This window comes from Danio rerio, chromosome 7, assembly GCF_049306965.1.
Source record: "Danio rerio strain Tuebingen ecotype United States chromosome 7, GRCz12tu, whole genome shotgun sequence".
NCBI classification, from domain to species: Eukaryota; Metazoa; Chordata; class Actinopteri; order Cypriniformes; family Danionidae; genus Danio; species Danio rerio.
In genome coordinates, this window is record NC_133182.1 from 17,686,238 (window position 1) to 17,701,160 (window position 14,923).

At 36.4% G+C, this 14,923-nt stretch overlaps 1 protein-coding gene across 3 annotated transcripts in view; it reads left to right on the forward strand.

Moving 5' to 3' along the window:
- The first annotated feature begins 2,364 nt into the window (after positions 1–2,364).
- The window catches only part of rtn3 (reticulon 3), a 41,307-nt gene continuing 28,748 nt past the window's right edge, over positions 2,365–14,923 (forward strand). The window contains 2 exon segments of one of the 3 annotated variants that reach the window (NM_001328361.1): positions 2,365–2,626; positions 11,281–11,325. In NM_001328361.1, the coding sequence (NP_001315290.1) occupies positions 2,533–2,626; positions 11,281–11,325 (139 nt within the window). In that variant the 5' untranslated portion in view covers positions 2,365–2,532. 3 annotated transcript variants of the gene reach the window in all.

The following is a 14,923-nucleotide window of genomic DNA, read 5'->3' on the forward strand; positions in this document are numbered from 1 at the left end:
TGAAGGAAGGGCCGAACAAGGAAAGAAAGGAAGGACTGAACTAATGAAGGAAGGAAGGACCAAATGAATGAAGGAAGCAATCAAGAAAGGACTGAACAACTAAGGAAGAAAGGAATGAACGATTGAATGAATGAACAAATAACCAAATAAAGAAAGGAACAAAAGAATGAATGAATCAGTGAACGAATTAAGGAGGGAATGAAGGAAGAAACAAACAAATTAATGAAGGACAGAACAAACAAACAATAGAAGGAAAAAAGGAAGGAAGGAACAAATTTAGGAAGATCACTAAATGGACTACAGAATGTTACGTTTACACATCCCTGCACAAACTGCATGAAAACACATCAACTTTTCAGAGTGTAATACTCGCTACTCTTGGGTACTTTTACTCATTATTTAAGTAATATTTACAACACACACTTTCACTCTACTTGCACTACATTTTTAATGGTACTTTTACTTGAGTATGATGTTTCAGTAATCTTTTCACCACACCTGTTGCTGATTTCAAAATTACTTTGTAATTTATTTTATAACAATTCTGGATTACTTTTTACGTACTTGGATTACTTTTGGATTACTTTTGACCTAGCACCAATGACATAAACTTGAAATATTTACCAAGTAGGTCAAAGTGGTTAACAGTAATCTGATTATGGGTAGTTTAAAACGTAATGTAATCTGGTGTTGTGGAAACAGTCTGCATAATCTAAATGACTTATAATTAGTACCGAAACTGTAAACATAACATACACACCTATTTGTATTTGTGATTTTGCCATTATGTTTTACATTCAATAAAAACACTATCAATTACTTATATGATTTAATTATAGATGATTGAGTCAGGATTACATATACTGTCTTAATTTGTTAACATAAAAAAAAAGTACATCAGCTTCGTCAACTGTTATTAGTCTTCATTGATAATGTTTTCAAAGTTTTAAAGGGCACTTATTTTACCCCTTTTTTAAGATTTATGATAAGCCTTTCGTGTCTCCAGAATATGTCTGTAAAGTTTCAGCTCAAACCCAGCAAACACATAACGCTCCCTGAATGTTTCTAGAACGTCCTGGGAACGTCCCTGCAACAAACATGATGTTAATTGCTTAAAAAATGGCCTTGACATTCTTTTTGTACAACCAAAAGGAAAACCAATTGCTAACAGTCAGATACAGTGCTCAGCATATATAAGTACACCCCTCTTAAATCTCTCTTTTAAATTCATATTTTTAATAGGAAGCAGTACAATATTATATTTGTGCATATGCATTACATTAGTCGGTTCTAAAGCCAAATCTGGAGCTTATCTAACAAAATAACTTACGATAACGGCCCTAAAACTAGTACAACCAAATGTATATGTTATAGAAAAATATTAAATACAAATTTAAAAAGAGGAAAAATTAAGAGAAGCAAAATTTTTTTACATTTAATAGAAATTTTGTAGGTTGTAATTTTTTTTGCAATATTTTGCTTAAATTTAATTGTATTATCTTTCAATTTCTAAATATATTTGGTGACTAAAATATTATTTTAATAATTATATCTGTTTAATAAATCTGTTTTGTTTAAATGCACCAAAATACAATGCCTATACACTGAAAAATGGATAATCATGTTCATATTCATGGGGTGTATTCAATTATGCTGAGCACTGTAGTTCTGAAAATTAAGTAGGAGTATACCTCTACACTACAAAAAATGCAACATGTCGTAACTCTACATTGGGTCGTGGATGAATTTGTAAATGAAACCTTGCTAATTAAAAACTTGACTCCTTTATTTACAGTCTATAAACGCAACACTATGGTTAACCAAAAGGGGGCGCTGTTGCACATGAAATAAAATACAGATCCACCATTTACTGTCATGGTAAGAAATAAAGATCCAGGGCTAAAATGCGAAAAGCATTACATAATCACATCCCATACAGTTGCACAGTGTTTAGTGTATCATTTCTAAGTAGACGAGGATAGATTAGACATCAACCTAATCCAAAACAGTCCGCAGTTTTTAGGATTAACAACTGTCTGGATGGTCAAGATAGAGACTGTAGAATCAGATATTATTTACTTTGATAGAGCAAGCATAAAATAGTTTTAATTATACTTTAATACAAAAAACACAGTTTATAACACGTGATACTGTCGGAATGGGACAAGTCTTTAGTTGTAAATGAAATAATTAATTGAACGGAAGAAAATTGAAGAAAAGAAAAAGTCAGCCACAGTATCTTTATAGTTTTTATAGTTTAATGGCGTAGACTTTTATGCAAAACATCGACCTCTCACCCTATTATCTCTCTCTCTCTCTCTCTCTCTCTCTCATATGTACCCGCCCTATATGTGTTCCACCGCCCCCATCCACTGCAACATTCAGGCAGGTTCACCTAATGTGCTTGTGCAGGCTCGGTGACGCCGCTGCTGTACTGGGAAATACTCGGTGAATCGGGACCGCTCAGAGTTTCAATCCAAACCTCAATCGACACCTCTATACTACAGACCCTGTAGAGCTGCGCGACAAAAAATGGCAGACCCAATGACCCAATCTTCTCAGATTTCGTCGTCACAAGGCCTAAACGATGGACATTCTGCAGCGTCTAAAGACTCAAAGTTTTCCGGTAAGACAACGCAAACGACATGCAGCACTGCCGTTAAATTGGTTATGTTTGCTTCTAAATTTAGAACGTGTGTTCGTGGATATTCTAAAACGGAACTGGTGGAAATGCTTTTGGCAGGTCACTCTGACTAGAGCATTTTATGACAATACAAACCGACACACTGATTCAGATCGATTCGAATGAACTTGCATGCTTAAAATGGGTTGAGTCTAATATTGGGATACTCTCGTGTTATGTAATGGTGTTGGTCTGTTTATTTCTCACGTACACTTTCCATAACGCCTCCTCTTGGGCATTGTAGGAAGACTATATTGACATTTTGTAGGGATAAATATCATGGCGGATGTCAGACTCAGAATGAATGTGTTCTCATCCACAGCTTTGACCTAACGTTTATTTTTAGGAAAAGGCCAGGGAGAAATATGAGGACACATAATACCTCTTTGAACCCATGCTGAAATGGGCACATGTTGCGGCTCAGCTGATGATCTGCAGTGCAGATGCATCCGAAACTGGAGGACCGTGTAAATCAAGGGAAAACCTACATACACACACACCCATCTACATTACTACCGACGTGACAAGCTGGAATAATCAACAGAGCTGTCTAAAACCCTATTATAAATCGTTCTTTTGAGTTGAATCTTAAGATGAATTAATTAAATCATTTCAAGCAATCGTTTATTTATTGGAAAATGTAACAATTTTATTAGTGCATAATAACATTTTTGTTGTAAATAACTTTTTTGTAACTGTAATGGCTACAATATATTGAACTAAATACAAATTTAATTAAATGCTTCATTGATGAAACCATAATACGCCTGCGTGTGGCTGTAATGGATTTTGTATTGGAAAATTTTTTTTTGCATGCTAGGTGATTGATGCCAAAAGTCTTTAAAAAGACAGAAAAACTTTTAATATGGAACCAGATTGTATGTTTGGATAAGCATCCACAACCATTGGAAATCATGTTGATTTGTAAAGGAAACATTAGCTAGGTTTCCTTCTAAAAATGTGAATTAAACTGGAATATCGCATAAAAAATATTCAAATAAGGCATTATTTCCATCCAATGAATCAAAGCGAACAAAATCATCACTTCCGGATTAACTGCCGTCAAATATCAACAGTAAAAATGGAATTTGCTGCAGTAGGAGAAGCTGCGTGAATCTTTTCTTCATTTAATAAATGCCTCAGAAGGCAATCCGGACATGCAATGATCGTGTTTTGGCGTTTGAAGGTGTGAGACGCAGAGCACAGATGCTGTTGACAGTTCTGGAGGTCATTAATAATATAATAACACTAGTACTGAAATGGTTAAGAGGTTTTAGAATGAGAAAAACAACATTTCAGATGCTTTACAATGTGCTCAGCCTGCTGGTTTGTCCATTCACACACATTTTTATCATCACATGATCTTTTATAACAAGATCACTTGACCTTTTTAATACGCACTCTGGAATTTGTTCAGTAAAGTGTTTACATCACAATTCATGCGCATCTTTTCTTATTGAACAAAAACGTTTATTCTACTCGGTTATGTGCATATGTGTTTTATGCGCATTTTTAAATTTATAAGCTTCTTGGCGTTTCCATCAACCGGTTTATATAAAAATAGGTGGATGGAAACATAGCTAATGTTATTGATTATTAGTTTAAGCATAAATATCGCAACGTGCGTTTATGCAATAGTTACAAGGCAAGATGGTCAATGTCAAGTCTGGAGTATATTTGACCAGCACAACAGTTCAGAACACGTCATTGCAAAGTTGAACTATAATAAATATGTGAGTGAAAGTTTATCAGTTTTAAGGCTCGTGACTGTAAGCATTTAAAGTGAGTTTTAAAGTATTCAAGCACAAGAAATCAAAATGTTTTAACAGTGATTTTTCTTTAATATGATAATGACAGAACAGTTGTGTTTTACATTTGATTAATTAATTTCAGTACCTGAATCTGTTAGACTTTCCGAAAAACAAAGCAATATTTAATATGTCTCTATTGTAAAATTATATATAACCATTCATGTATGTAATTATATTGCAGATAAAAGCAAATATTGCAACATTTTCAACATTATTCAGCCCTTTAAGACATTTATAGATTGGCAATCGTTAAAAGACTTTTGTCACTGATTGCCTTTAATGATTTTGGTCATTTAAAACCAGTTTATGAAAGAACCAGTTCACATAAATGAATCAAGTTGCCTCTGTCAAGTCTAAGTACATGCAAAAAAAATCTCTCTTAATAATTTGTTCCTGCTTGTCACGTTGTTTGCAGTTTAAGCACAGGCTTAAAGACATATGCTTTATTTTATAAACGCTAAACAAACCTTATTGCATTAATGAATGCTTTATTAGCCTGTCCATATTTACACATTTGCCGTCATGACATGCTGACCTTTGTTGGGTTTGTGTATGTTTTCCCTTTTGAAAACAATGAAATGATATACACAGGCCTTTGTTTGGTTCGTGCATATTTTTCCGTTGTGAAAACAATGCGGCGTGGTTTTGGATGACTGGATGTTGGTTCACAGCTTTTTAGGTCGTCAGCATATGTGGAGCGCTTCTGGCCTCCTTGCTTTGGCTTCATTAAAGCGTCTGGGAATCTAATAGAATTAGAACGTGAAGTTAAGACTTGTGACGTCACCCTGCTCTCAATTTTAAAGTCGTTTGATGCCTTCAGTTCAAATGCTGCTTTTAGCTCTTGAACTTGGACGCATTGAATTCAGTTGGGGATCAGAATCTGAATATTGCTGGATGTAAACATGACTGTCACGCTGGCTTACTATCACAGACACCATATGTGAAGGTGACAGTGGACCAGATGGTTAATTGTAGCTGCGTTGGCTCTCAAAGACATGATCAAAAAGTCCTATAAATCATTGGACGGTGCATAACATAACACAAATGACTAAACGAATATAATAAGCTGGTCAATTGTGCCAGACTTGGCCCAGTGTTGTTTTACTGCAGTGTTCTGGGTTTAATTCAGGTTAAGCTCAATTGATAGCTCTGAACTGACAGTTGGCACTTTAATTTGGAAATCTGTTGAGCAAGCATGCAATGATAGGCCCTAGGTTTTCTTTTTAAGTCATAATTAGTCACAAAACTCACAATTATTTGTAGTTATTCACAGCACACTACTATTTCTTTCATTTAAATAGACTTAAGGTTCATATTTTAATGTGTAAAATATTTTAAGCATTTCGATATGTCAGAATTTGTTCTTCTATTTGTTTTCTAGTTCATTTTGAATGACTCAGAAGCCACATTGACATGGAATTAATGAATTTGGCATAAATTTTAAGTACAGTAGGCTTTATTTTTGTGAGGAATTTATTTTAAAGATATTTGTATCACTGTTAAATCAAATTTCAAGTTTGAGTTTTTTTTAAAATGTTTTAAAATGTATAACTGCAGTACACACTTAAATTAGCCATACAAGCTAATATTGTGTTAAACAGAAACAAACAACAAACGTACAGTATTTCAAGATTATTTAAATGAAATTTAATTTTAAGTTCATTAAAGGTGCATACATAGCCTTTACAATAAATGTAGCATGTAGTATATTCATATAAATATAGAAAAATATTAGCATTCAACAACACTGTGCATGTCAACATCCCAAAAGCGTTTTGTCAGCTACGCCTAGAAGTTCCTGGCAGACCTTAACTTCTGTTTAATGCAGAACAGTTTTTCAAAATATGTCAGGACCAAGAGAGCGGCTCATAAATAATCTACTCTAGCTGTATCGATACTCTCTTTTGCTTTGTCAGAAAACAGTGTCTCACTGCCTTTCCCTTCTGTCTGGGTGTGAACCCTAAGGTTAGTACAGCTGGCTGAGACAGCAGTCTTAAAGCATTAGGTGTCATGATTCAGTCTCCTCGGGAATAGAGCTGATATTGCTGGCATGACAGAGATGCCATACAGGCTCTTCCAGTGTCAGAGGTCAATCCAGTCCCACTTTAAGCATCGCCCTGTAACACAAGCCGTTTTGGTGCATTTAACCCTTGCCCTTGCAATAGATGGTATCACAGAATCAGTTGTGTTGGATAACTTCACAGCATTTCCTTTTTGAATGTTTGCTGGCTAGCTACATGTGACAAACCTAATTTTGTAAGTTGAAAGGCATTATGAAATCAATTTAATCAAATTGTCCCATCTTATTTTTGGATATTTGATATTTTTGATCAATGACATTTTAGAAACTGAAGATGCTTGACCCTAGTAGCAAAGAATTCTGGCCCAGATTTGGCATAAAGCTGGGACATCAGGCATTCATCCGGCACTGGCATACAGCATGTGGGCCAAACATGGCCCGGGTTTGGCAGAGGTGGCACCGTCTTTAAGGCGGCACACAGGATTTGGGCCAGATGAAAAACTTAGTATTCGGCCCAGATTTAAAAATTTGATAAGTGGGCCATTTGAGTTTGGCCAGTCTTGACCCACATTTAAAATACACTAAAATCATTTTTGAGTAAAGAAAAAAAATTCTACCAATCAGGTCACTTTGAGAAAAAGCGTGCCCATAGTGTGCCTAAAGCGCATCACTCCATGGGTTTATCAATTTCATTGCAATCGTGACACACCAACCTATCTGGCCCAGTTCAGGCCCAGTTATGAGTTATTAACTTGGCTGAGACTTGGCCCAGATATGGTCCGTGTTTGGCCCTTGTCTGGAAGCCAGATTTGGTCCAGTCATGTACCGTAATTCACTGCGGCATGTGGGCCAAGCAAAACCTGATTGTGTGGGCCAGAGCTGGGCCAGAGAAATTTTGCTATGTGGGGAGTTTCTGTGCAAACATGGTATGCTTTCTTTCTTAACTTAATTTTCATTTACATGATGTTTCTTAACTGAAACTGCTCATGAAGTGACTTCCAGATCAGCTCTGGAGGTGAAGTTCATGTCCTCGTATAGTGAGATGGAAGATGCTGAAAACACCAAGGCTTATTGAGAGGATGGATACAAAAAATACAACCATGCCATACACACAGAACATGCAGACTTGGCCCTGACATACTTCAAACAAAGATATTTTTCATTCTTTGCTTGATAGAAAAAGAATTTTAAAATGGCTGAGTGACGCTTTACTGTTTTCAAACACTCCAACACCCCCAAGCTGCAGTAGGTGGGTTGTAAATGTGTCACGCTGCTCGCGTTGCTAGCTTGCTGTTGTTCTCCTCTTTGACCTCCATGGATATGAGATGTTAATCAAATATCAAATAAGACAGACTTCCAGAAAGCACCCGCCGATTACGTAATCATTATGGACCAATTGACGCTCAAAGGGGTTTAGGAACTCCCTCAACAATTTGCTTTGGTGAGCAGTTTCAAACTACCAAAATGAGCTCAAATAAAGGTTTGTTTTGGTTGGATTTTCTTTGAAATGACATTATATCTGTTTCCTTTTTGATTTTGTTTGAAGTATACAGGACCTTTATTGACCTTATTCTGCAATTCGGATGTGTGCTCATTTTTAGATTTGTTTTAGAATTTCCAATTAGGTTTGGCGATGTCAACCAATTTGGCATCGTACGATGTCTAATGTAAAACATTGCAATGTACGATGGCATTGTCATTGTAGGCGGCGGTGAATTATATATTTATGAATAATTAAGTAATTCTTAATTTTTTGTAGCCTAACACACCATTTCAAATATCTGGTCTTTGGTCTTCGTTTTACCCACAATCAAATCATAAATAAATAAAGATAAGTTAAGCACAAATTACAACCTTTCAATTACTTTTCTACGGGATTCTGGCATGAATAGGCAGAGTGATCTGTGTTGTTATAATGGCATCGACAAACTTGGTTGGTAAAAAAGGTGCACAACCAACAGGTTTTTGCTAAAATTACTAAGGACAAGCGTAAAAAGGAAAGACTGAAGCAGTGTACTGATGCTGTGACCTATTACCTGATAGATTCAAAAGACAGAAGAGTCGTTAGATAAAGACAAGATGAATTAAATATCATGTTTAAAAACTATAGTGAGATACAATCCAGCGGTATATCCTTGATAAACTGTGCTGGAGCTCAGATGCACGCATACACTGCAGCGTAGATAGAGTGTGTGCGCTTTTCATGCTAGATGAAACACCAGTGTGGACGTGGATTGTTTTCGTTCTAAAATGACATTTTAAAACTATGATGTATCAGTGTAAATGCTTAACGGGGCAGTGTGTATTTTTTGCGAGCGGGTTGCTGCTGCGATGGGGCGGAGGATTGCGATGCCGGCTCAACATCGTAATGTCTATCCGCCATTGGCGATAGACTATGGTATCATCTATCGACCCAACCCTACTTCCAATTCACTTGCCTATCGGGGAAATGACTAGAAATACCAAACGACAATAAACAGTCAAACTACTTGCTCCAAAAATAAGTGTTCATGAGTATACATAAAACGTAGAATAATATAATAAGAAAACATTAGTTTTCAACATCAAGCAGCATGACAATCTGTTTTTAATATCTAAAAATCAATATTAGTAATTAATATATATTAATATATTAGTAATAGTATTAGTAATTAGTAAGTAAATGAAGTCTTGAGCCAAAACGATTCAAATGCTGGCGCCCGCGCATACATAAAGAATAAGGTCAATAGTGATGCACTACAAATTGGCATCCATATTAGTACTTGTATATTATTATTGACCTGATAAGAAAATAAATTATCGAGCAGTAATTAATTTAGTAAAGCAGTAAACTAATTTTGCCTGATTCAACCATATCAGATGCAATCAGATTACTGCTGCCCATGAGGGTTTTGATTGACTTCATATTTAAATGGTGTTAGGGTTTCAGTTGTACAGAAACACTTTTGATTCATATATTTAAAGTTTGCCTATATATTTTCATGCCATTTTGCACAAAAAAATAAAATAAAATTTATGGAGGGTATTGCATGATCTTTTCTGCCGTTCTACATCATGGAAATCACAGCACCCTCAAGATGTTAGCTTGTGACATTCTGATTAAATCATATGTTTATTGCAAATCACAAAAATGAAAAGTTAAACATTCCATATGACTGTCTCACAAGCAGGACAAAAACTTCAAAGAAGGTGTCATAGGGTGTATGAATTTGTCAGGGTTTTGATGTTCACAAGTCGTTCAAGGTGTGTCACTTAAAATGTCAAAGGTGTGGTTTGGGCAAGGAATGCCGTGAATCAGGGGTGCAGTCCTTCTCTGGGACCAGTTGAGCATGCCATGTTTAGGACCGCTGTGTTACTAGATCAACCTGTTCTCTGGAACTTTCTCACCACTCTCACTGTTGGCACTCCCTGTTCTTATTGGGATTGTTAGGTAGGTTAATGCAATTTGGGTGACCTTGTGTTGCTTGTACAGCTCAATGATTGACCTAAGTGTTGAATTCTGGATGAATACAAATATTGTTTGCCTCCAAATCACATGGATTTTTGAAGTGTGGTTGAAAATGGACTCCCTTAACAGGTTACATAATGGAGTGGTGCAACATGTGGGTGCTCTGCAGGGTTAGATGTCAGAAAGTATGGGAGGGATCATTAAAAATTCCATGAGAACGTTCTGCCTTTTTGAATATTTTGAGTTATTGTGCACTGTGCAGCTTGAGTCATTGAGGAATGTCATGCATTTGAGTTCTAATAAGTAGTTGATGCATAATATATTTAATGTTTATCAGGATCCTAGGTCAAATGTGTAGTAATGTATAAGTAATTAAGTGCTATGAGCAGCATTTTGAACATTTATCATTTTAAGCTTTTTGTTTCTGGGGGAACAGTTTCCTTCATTAGAGTTACACCAACATTTTTTGTGAAATGAAATCTCTGTAGGTCTTCAAATAATATAAGCTGCATGCAATAAAAGAATGAGGAATGCTTAAAAATAGTAGAGCATGTCTGCAGAAGTCTTAGTAACTATATTAACGATTGATTTAAGAGTTATAAAATTAAAAGTAGGTTAAAAAAAGCCAGTTTTGTCATTATTTATTCACCCTTATGTTGTTGCAAACCTGTGTTTATTTTACATTTCTTTTTGTCAATACATTGAAAGTCAATGTGGTCCAAAATAGCTTGGACTAACAGTGCTTTTCCATATGTATTGTAGAGTTTTGGAAAGACATTAAAGGCATAGTTCCCCCAAAACTGACGATTCAGCTATCAATAATCATCCTTGATTTGATTCCAAACCAGTTTTTTTTGTTCTGTTGAACACAAAAAACGAATGTTAGAAACCTGTTACAATTGACTTCTATAGTATTTGTTTTTCCAGCTCTTGAAGTTAATGGTTGCAAGTTTCTAATGTTCCTTAAATGTTAAACGTTCTATCTTCTTTTGTGTTCAACAAAAACTCTTCAACTCTAAGTGATTTGGGACAAGTCAAGGCTGAGTAAACTACAGAATTTAGATTTTTGGGTGAACTATACCTTTAAGATGGGTAAATGATTCATTTTATTTTGCGGTCAACTCTCCTCAAGTCACATGAATTTAGAGAAAAGTGCTGGTTATTTGCTATCAGCTGTTTTTTTTTTCCCCATAGATTCTTGAGATGTAAAGCTTCTTCGCCGGGCATTTCACTAACATTTTCCCCTTTCTAATGTAGAGTATAAGAAGGATTCTGAGATCTTTTCTTCTCATTCTTCTGTCCTATTTTATTTTTCCAGATTCCTTTTTTTCTTCGCCTGTATCTCTCATTCAGTCTCCTCAAGGCAAGTGTATAGTTCTCTTATGATGCTCGCCTGCTTCTCTACCTCTTCTCTTTCTCTCCATGCTCCTCTGTCATCTCTGTTCTATTAAGTATGCTATATCCCACTGGGCTGCTGCTATGACGCTCTCCATCCCTCTCGCCAGTGACCCTCTCCTCCTCTATACCAGACTAGATGCTCGCAGTAAGGCCTTCTTTTCTTGCTTTTAGGTGTAGGAAATAAAGCAGAAAGAAACCTATTGAATCACCAAAAGAACTCGACCAATCTCTGGGTGTATATCCTCAAAATGTCCGCTCTTTCAACCTGAATGGATTTGTAACTAAGAATTGACAGTTAAGCTGTTAGTTAGACACCTGCACGCCACTTGACCGTGTACTGTGCAGTCCAACTACCCTCCCTGACCAGCAGTTTTGTAACTTGACCCTTGCTGTTTCTAATGGTGACCCTTTGCTATCATGCATGTTGGAATCCATAATAACAGCCAAGTCCCTCCTGTTTTCTACCATATTTAAGATCCTCAATCTTGGATTCACTTCATGAATGCTGTTCAACTGAGGTCATCCACATAACTGCGGCTGATCTTTCAATGCCATTTTTGAGATAGAAAGTCTTCTTGACTGTGTAATTCCAGGTTTTTATCAAGAGATTCTTGTAATACAAGCCAGCAACTGCTAAATTGAATCCTGATGAATACTAGAATGATTTCTGGCAACAATTTGTGGCTACCCCCTACTTTTACCAGTTGTATCTCCTGTCATTTCGACGGCACCCCACATCTGACATGGTTCACAGATTAAAAATGGAAAAGCTAAGTCCCCACAGATGCTAGAAACTCAATCGGCTCCAGTCTATACCCACTGCAAACATGATTTAGGTCAGCGTTACTGTGGGTCCAGCTTAATCCCAAGATTGCCACCTTATTTTAAGATAGCGGAGAAGTTCAAGTTCACTTTGTGCGAGAGCAGATTCCTAAAAATGGATCAGGTTGGCGTCCCTGAGGATTCTTGTCCTTGATGTCCCACCTCCCCCACTCAGCAAGCCAAGTTTGGAGCTACAACCCCAACCCTGAACTGGTACTGAAGGTAGAGCGACACTGGGGAGGGATCTAGCAACAGGACGCTGCTTGGGGTTACACCCCAATGACTGCTGGCGGCTGACTCTTCACCTGCTTTTTTCATGCATTTTGCATGTTGTCTTTTACCACAGAGTAAGAGGAAATCCTGAAGCTTTTTTGTTTGTTTGTTCGTATCTTTGTTTCTTGTCTATTACTTGAAAGCACTGATAGCAGTTTAGGAAGCATTAGCATAGAGAGTTTGAGTAAATTCCATACACCATATTGAGGTCTTTAGATATCATAGGAATTCCAACAATGTTACAAGGTCGTGATCTCAATTAAATTAAATTCAGTTAATGTCTCATTGTAAATCGAGAGCTGCAATTTTCTGAATGCATTGCGATTCTCTCATAAATCAATTCTGAGCTTAGTTTTCACCTCCAGATGGCGCTATATGCTTTAAAAACTGCAACGCTCTGCCAATCCTTAGATAACACTCGAATGTGAAACATTTGTTAATATAGTTAGCTATTTTTATAAAAAGGTTTAAGCGAATTACAAGAGTGTTAACGTAATCTGTTTATATATTAATCTTTTATTATAGAAATAAAGCCATGGTGCAAGTACATATGACCCCTTAGGGGCCGATAACACAGAACACTCTTTTTGCTTCGAAAGGCGCCTTTTTTTAAATGGTTTACTTACGATCGCGAGCATTTTGCGCACAGCTTATGCACCCTGCGCGCATTGCGTTTTAACCGCCTGATGCACCTCGCATTTTTGCCTTTGCACGCTGTGCGCTTGCAGTTGAAAAAAAGTCTACTCTGTCAGTCACATCTTTTCATTCTCCAATCAAATGAAAGCAGAGGCGGAGTTTCTGTTGAGGGTGACAGCAGTGTTTGTTGTCAAGACGACTACAGAGACTTTTGAAGATAGAGGAGGGACTAGTGGTTACTGTTTTAATTTATTCAGAGCTGTATGACTTCACAACTCTTGAATATCACAATAATATTAAGTATTAAAATTCTACCAATATCAACAGCAACACTCGTACACAATAGGCAGCTGATTCAGTCGTTGCCTAGTGACAAAAAGTACGTTTTTGGAAAGTAAAAGCGCGTTTGATGTGATCGCCTCTTACAGTACTTAACCAAATGCACAAATGCTCCTCTTCATGCTCACTAAGCGTACGATTAAAAACTAGCCTAGAACAGCAACTGCTTAAAAAACTAAGCTCAGAAGTGATTCCAGAGTGAATCGTGAGGCATACCAAAAATCTTAGAATCAATCCATGAATCACAATATATATATCGTTTCATCACCCAGCCCTAGTTTACATGCATCTTTTCTGAATTATTATTTTAATGTGTCGTCACAATGAATATTTATCCATAACAAACTCTTCAAGAGGTGTTGGGACAAAAGTATTTGTTTAGATATAAGTGAGCAATAAAATGTAAACACACAACAAGTATAGTCATTTTGTGTGTATTACATAATTATATGTTCAATCTATTTTGAGAAGGCTTTACTTTAACTGGGTAAGGCCTGTAATCATAGCATTTGGAAAATACTAGTTTCAACTGTCAGCTGAAGTGCAAGTTTCTCTGAAGGAATCTCAGAACTGTAGCCTTAAGCATGTAAATTTATTTAAAGATTGTATCTTAAAGTAAAACAACGACATGGGCAGATTTCAACAAGGAAAAAAAGAGAAGAATGTCAGAATGCCGTAATAGAGACACCTGCAGCGATCTGCACCTGTTGTTTTTTCCCCACTGTAGAGAGGCAGGAGAAATTGTTGCAGGTAAAGTGTTTGAATTGCTTAGTTTATTTATTTTATCGACAGCATATGTATTACTTGAAAACAATATTAGTTTTTAAATGTTATTATTCTCCGGTAGTTAGCACCATATAGCCAAGGCTAATGATATTCAAACCTGGGAGACCATACAATAAAACGGATAGTGTTCAAAGGGCAACTAGCTTCCGCAGACAATATTTGCCTTCACAGGATGCATTTGAGTTACCTCCCAAGATTTCCAGGGTTTTGTAGCAACATTTAACTAGGGTGAATTAAAATAAATTTTAATTTTAGTCTAATTTTAGTGATTTTTGTGGCCTATTTTTTGGTAGAAAGGGTCAAAATTATCTCTCTAGTTCTTGTATTTTTTAGTATACTGCTTTTAATGCCCCTTTTAACCAGCCTTTATACTTTTTATACCAATCTCTCATGCATGGGAAATTAACCAGATTGTGGCCTCTATGTAGATAGGACGTAAACCAAACATTTTAATTAGATGTGCCTCTTTCCGCTTAGAGCCGGTGAAGACAGATCTTTTTTTTTTTTTTTTTAAGACAGCCATTGTGTTGCATGGTAAAATGGTCAGGATTTCCATTTTCAGCATGTGTCCAGAATTCTGGTGCAGCATTCCCTGTGCTCTTGTAATTCTGGCCTCATTGTGTCATCTACGCCATAATTTGATTTCTTTATCTTTTCTTTCTTATTTGATGGCTTTACAGTTGAGGCAAAGATCAGGCAGGCCATCA